This window comes from Tribolium madens, unplaced genomic scaffold (assembly GCF_015345945.1).
Source record: "Tribolium madens isolate multiple individuals breed KSU strain unplaced genomic scaffold, Tmad_KSU_1.1 Scaffold_11;HRSCAF=98;Tcas5.2_LG3b, whole genome shotgun sequence".
NCBI lineage: Eukaryota > Metazoa > Arthropoda > Insecta > Coleoptera > Tenebrionidae > Tribolium > Tribolium madens.
In genome coordinates, this window is record NW_025400975.1 from 6,735,465 (window position 1) to 6,741,106 (window position 5,642).

A 5,642-nucleotide genomic window follows, 5' to 3' on the forward strand; every position below is an offset into this window, starting at 1 on the left:
CTTTATTCGTTTTTCACTGATAATCTGATTAAAATTGTTGTTTATTCTATTAAACTAAATAACTAAGTAAAATCATTGAATTGAAGGAGTGATTTTTTTAATTTCATGAAAAAAGCTATGGACTATTTAAAAAACAAATCATGAAAACTAGTGGTAAGATTTAAAAACAATATATCTAAAGTATTGTTTTATTTCATATTAGCCGAACTACATAGATAGAAACTTTCATTCTACTTTTTATTTTTGAAAACTGTTCTTCTCATTTTTGTTGTATTTCTCTTTGTCGGAAATTGAGATTTCCAAAAAAAGTTTCCTTTTAACTCAGATAACTCAATCGCTTTCATTTCGTCTTTAAATAATGCGCTTAAATGAAACAAAGACACCGACGTGCCCAATAATGGAACCTCAAAGAGGTAAATTAGTTGCATTCACTGCTTGRCGATAATTGGGGTCTTAATTCGGGGAAAGTTGCATCAAAGAAGAGGCCTGAATCGACACAATTAAAATATTGATTTTATCTCCGACTCGAAAAAACCCTATTCAAATTTTTGCGACATGACCCATCGTCGAAGTCTCTCAATAATTCTGTCACGATTCAGTTTTAATTAAAATTAATTAAAAGTGAAAACGTCGAAATATTAATCAAAAGCTCTTACCTTAACATCCTTAACATTGGCCAAAAGCTCCGTGGCAAAAGTGGTGTTTGCCGGCGAGGGTTTGTTCTTCACACTGGGGAAAATCAACCCACTTTTCCTCTTCTCCGCCCTTTTTTCCGTGGTTGCTTGCGTCGAGGGGCTCACAGGGGTGGTACTGCTCTGGTTCAAAGTGGTAGTCGGGGGTGGCAAAGTGGTGAAAGTGGCCGGGAGGGTGGTATCAGTTGAATACTCATCAACATACCGACTTGGGTCATATTCAACCAAACGATCAATGGTGGGGTCAAGGAGAAGCTCAGCAGGAACAGGTCTCTGTGCCAAAGTCGCAACATCATCCTCCTGTTTCTTCAACCTRTTCTCAACTTTATCCAAATTCGCGATGATTTTATTGGTTTTGGTTCTTAAATCATTGTGGATTTCGCCAATTGCCCGCTCTTGGCGCTGCGTTTGTGTCAAAAGCTCGTCCGATTTTGGCACCAAATCGTCAACTGACGATTTGGTACCCACCACGACGTCCCAGACCTCATCCATCTTCTCTGAAACGGAGATAATGGGCCGGATTTGCTGCACCAAAGCGTCGATTTTGTTATTCCGGGTTTCCGGGGCCGGAGTTGTCGTCTTATTGTAATGACTCGTGGTGATATCGTCGACGATGGCGTGGTGAATATCCGTCATCATTGTCAACACTTTGCCCAAATTTTCCGAAACTAGATTGATATGGAATTGCAATTTCCGGTCAACACTTCCGGTGGCTTCCCTCAACTGTCCCAATTCCTTGGTCACGTGGTTTATCACTTCCGTGTTTAGCGCTTTGGTGATTTCCACCACGTTCATACTCACGGGTTTCTTCTCGCTTGCTTCAGCATTGATATCTTCGCCTTGAAGCAAGTTATTGTCGAGTTGACTCTTCAAAACGTTTAGTTTGTTGTCAATATCGCTGACTTTCTGGTCGAGGGCCACTAGTCGACGCCCCACATTGTCATTTGGCCCCCCGTCGGTCTTTTTCGAGTCAAAACTGAACAGTTTTGAGTCAAGAAGGGACAGTTTTGCTATCACCGATTCGGTTTTGTCAATATTGTTGTTGACACGGTTGTCCAAACCTTCCACTCGTCGCATTAAATGCTCGACGGCTTTGTCCAAGTTTTCTATTCTCTGGAGTTTGGACTCGAGAGTGGAAATTATGGCTTCGAACACGTTGAAGAGATATTGCTCTCTGAAAAAATWAAATTAAATTGCTGTGTGATTTAACAAAATCCGAAAATGGCAAAAACTTCGGGTATAATGATAGTCCACGGTTCGTAACACCATCAAACCGTGTAATTTGCCGGTCTTTAATAATACGAAAATGTTATTACCGGTCTAGGCAGGTTATTATGTGTTTTATCGGTTAAGAAAGAGCCCGGAAACAAGATTTTAACAGTTTTTATCGGGGAGAGTTTCTGAATTATTGGACACTTTGACGGATGTAATGCAGCAAGTGACTTGTAATTTTCCCGGATTTATGCACGGAGTAATTTCTTAAATTGTAGATGTTTACTGGGTTATTACTGTTATTTATTGCGCTACTCGATAAATAAACTCAACTGGAACCCCGGAACGCTGGACCAATTTGCGAATCAAAAGTGTGAGCGGCATAGCCGCGAGCCCCCCATAATTTCCACAAAAAATTTACTAATTTGATAGAATTTATTTCGTTTCTAGTTTTCGAATACTGTTTTTCTAATAGAAAATAAACAAACATTACAAAAATTGGTACTGTAATTTAGTATTTAATTTTAAATAATAGTATATTATGTTATTAGGAGCAAAAATTATAACTTATGTGGTGCAGCTGACCGAATACATATTTCAAGCGTCTAAATACATTTTTGAGATAAATCAAAAAAATTGAAAAATCAAATTCCACTAGTATTGCTTCCTACGATTTTTGAAAATTTCATTAAAAATTTTACATATTTTCTAAAAATCTTGTTTTAGATTAGTGCAAAAAATCGCTGGAACCGCGGAACGCTGGACCAATTTGCGAATCAAAAGTGTGAGCGGCATAGCCACGAGGCCCCCATAATTTCCACAAAAAAATTTACTAATTTGATAGGATTTATTCCGTGTCTAGTTTTCGAATACTATTTTTCTAATAGAAAATAAACAAACATTACAAAAATTGGTATTGTAATGTAGTATTTAATTTTAAATAATAGTATATTATATTAGGAGCAAAAATGATAATTTATGTGGTGCAGCTGATCGAATACATATTTCGAGTGTCTAAATACATTTTTGAGATAAATAAAAAAAATTGAAAAATCAAATTCCACTAGTGTTGCTTTCTACGATTTTTTGAAATTTCATTAAGAATTTTACATATTTTCTAAAAATCTTGCTCTAGATTAGTGCAAAAAATCGCTGGAACCCCGGAACGCTGGACCAATTTGCGATTATTGGAAATTTCATTAAAATTTTTACATATTTTCTAAAAAAATTGCTTTAGATTAGAGCAAAAAATCGCTAAATCAATCTCCATTCCAATTATTTTGATCTATTGCATTACAATTTTTAGTGTTTCAGAAATTGAAACTGAAATTTGAGGAGATTTTTAAGAATTAGTGTAAGAAATCTGTTTTGTCTCATTTTTATGATTTTTAAAATTTTAAACAGGTTTCGTTAAATAATTCAAAAGTTGCAACATTTAACTCCATTTAAGTTTTTCCGGTCTGTTTCTGTCGACTTAAAAAAAGTTTTGCTTCTTTGTGTTTTTTTTTAATGTTATCTTTCATTCGCTTTTGTTCAGTTTTAAGCAATTTTCGCTAAATTTTGTTTATTTTGTTGAGAAATTTTGTTAAAACTAAAGCAAAATGTCGCAAAATCGGACTCGAATTATACTATTTCGCTATATTTTATTGGATTTTTATAAATTATTATTTTATAAAGTCAAAATTGCAAAATTGCCTCATTTGTGTTTATACTGTTCTGTTCGGTTTGGATCAGTTTTTATTAATTTTTTATATTTTAAAAATTTTGATTTGTTTTTCCTCATTTTGACCAGTTAGTAAAACTCACTTACTAGACGAGATTTTGATCAAAATAGACAAAAAAACACCGATTTATGTCAAAAAATAGGTTGTACTATTTTTTTTTCCAAAAATTCACTTCAAAAATGGAGAAATAATCACAAATTTAAGCATATCTAAGGAAAAAATAAGCTAAAAAAAACATATATTTTTAGATTTTTAGCACGTTTTTTTTATTAAAAACGAAGATTTGTTTGTTAAAATAGTATCTTATGTTATCTTATGTTACTATTACTTTGAATAACATATATTTCTTTATTCGCAAACGTAAAGAGCAATACTATAATTAGCAAGTAAATGAACAAGATAATCAGGACGTTTTGCAAGTAATGAAATCATAAGAGCGCTTATAAACTAGTGCAGTTAGTAGAGCAAAATGTCGAACGCTGATGATCTACAATGTATTTTCAGAAGTCGCTAAAGCAACGACAGAGAGAAAAATGTTAGTTATGTCATGCTAAAAGTAAAACGCTTAGGCGCAAAAATTTTTACTCCATGGCTGAAAGGAAAAACTTTCACTTGTAACATTTAGTCATAAAATTGGTCACTTTTTTGACGTTAAGATGAATTATTAAAAAAATATGTGGTATCAAAATACTCATAAAATCACAAGGGAACCAAAATTTATGTATTTTCTAAAAGGTTCTCTAATTTATAAATATTCAATTTATTTAGATGCTTTTTCGACTTCTGACTCTTTTATGTAACAGTCCTAATTATTATAAACAATTCCAAACAACAAACAAATTAATTAACTGATCCATCCTCTCACAATAAAACTGCCACTTCTTCTGATGCAACATGAGGATGTTCCTCATTGTATATTCATAACGATATTTTTACAAATTCTCAAGAAAAATATGCGATTGTTTGACCGCTCTATTGCACATCTTACATAATAAGAAAAATGCACTGCGATCACTTTTCAGCGATAGCAATCTGAAATTGAGAGTGGGTAGAAAGCTTTCAGGGCAGGTGCATCTGAGGGTCACATCTCGTAACCTCCGACTCACAATCGTTTCAGCATTTTTCTCTTCGATCAGAGGGGTTTTTGGCTGGTTTCAGCGAATAGAAACTTGTAGTTTACATAAATTAGAAATTTTCGGTTTTTACTTTAGGGACTTTTCCGATGCATTTCCGACAACCGCTCCGTGGYAAACTTACTAGAAATGAGGTTTTTAATTGTGAAATTATGCAAATCGGTCACGATTTTTATATTTCTTGACTCGATTTCCAATTTCCAATTGTCGTAAATTGATGGGCATCGAGGGTCATGTCGACATGCCATTGCCATAATCGGGCCTGAAAGACTGTCATCGACCAATAAATTGCGTTGTTACAGCTGTGATTTCAAAAAATCACCTGAAATTCCGCATTGCAACCGCTCTGAAAAATCCAAAATTAATTGCGAAAAATCGCAATAAATTACAAGTTTCGAGGCAAATTACATTCCCTTTAATTAGAATTTACAAGTTTGTCGGCGTTTGTAATTTATTTYTTTCAGCCTTTTTCAGCGATTATGCCACGCATATTTAAGTTATGTTCTAGAACTGTGGTAATTAATTTCAGTTCCCATTTATGAGGAAATGATCAATCACATATTTTTCAGGAGAATTTCAGTTTTTCAAAAAGCAAAATAGTTCAAATTTTTTGCAAATTGTGACAATATTAATTGCTTATGTCGCACTATTATGTCAATATATGACGCAACAGCTTTAATTATCTACTGGTAACCTATTATTATTATTATTATTATAGTTGAGGTTTTCTCAACTGAAGCATAATTAATTGAAACTTAATTACAAAATTTGCCATTTGAGCTTAGTTTTTTCAGGTCTGAAAACTGATTGCCAGTGAAAGTGCACTTGTCGAATCTTTTTGTCATCAGTTTGATTGTTTTTTTCAGTGGCCTGAAAGCTTG

The 5,642-nt window shown here is 33.8% G+C and overlaps 1 protein-coding gene across 1 annotated transcript in view; it reads right to left on the reverse strand.

Annotated features, from left to right (window-relative positions):
• The window catches only part of LOC123004154 (angiopoietin-4), a 68,690-nt gene that overhangs the window by 26,868 nt on the left and 36,180 nt on the right, over positions 1 to 5,642 (reverse strand). Inside the window, exon 2 of the mRNA XM_044397276.1 lies at positions 657 to 1,866. Coding sequence (XP_044253211.1) covers positions 657 to 1,866 — 1,210 coding nt within the window. The remainder of the gene's footprint in view (positions 1 to 656; positions 1,867 to 5,642) is intronic.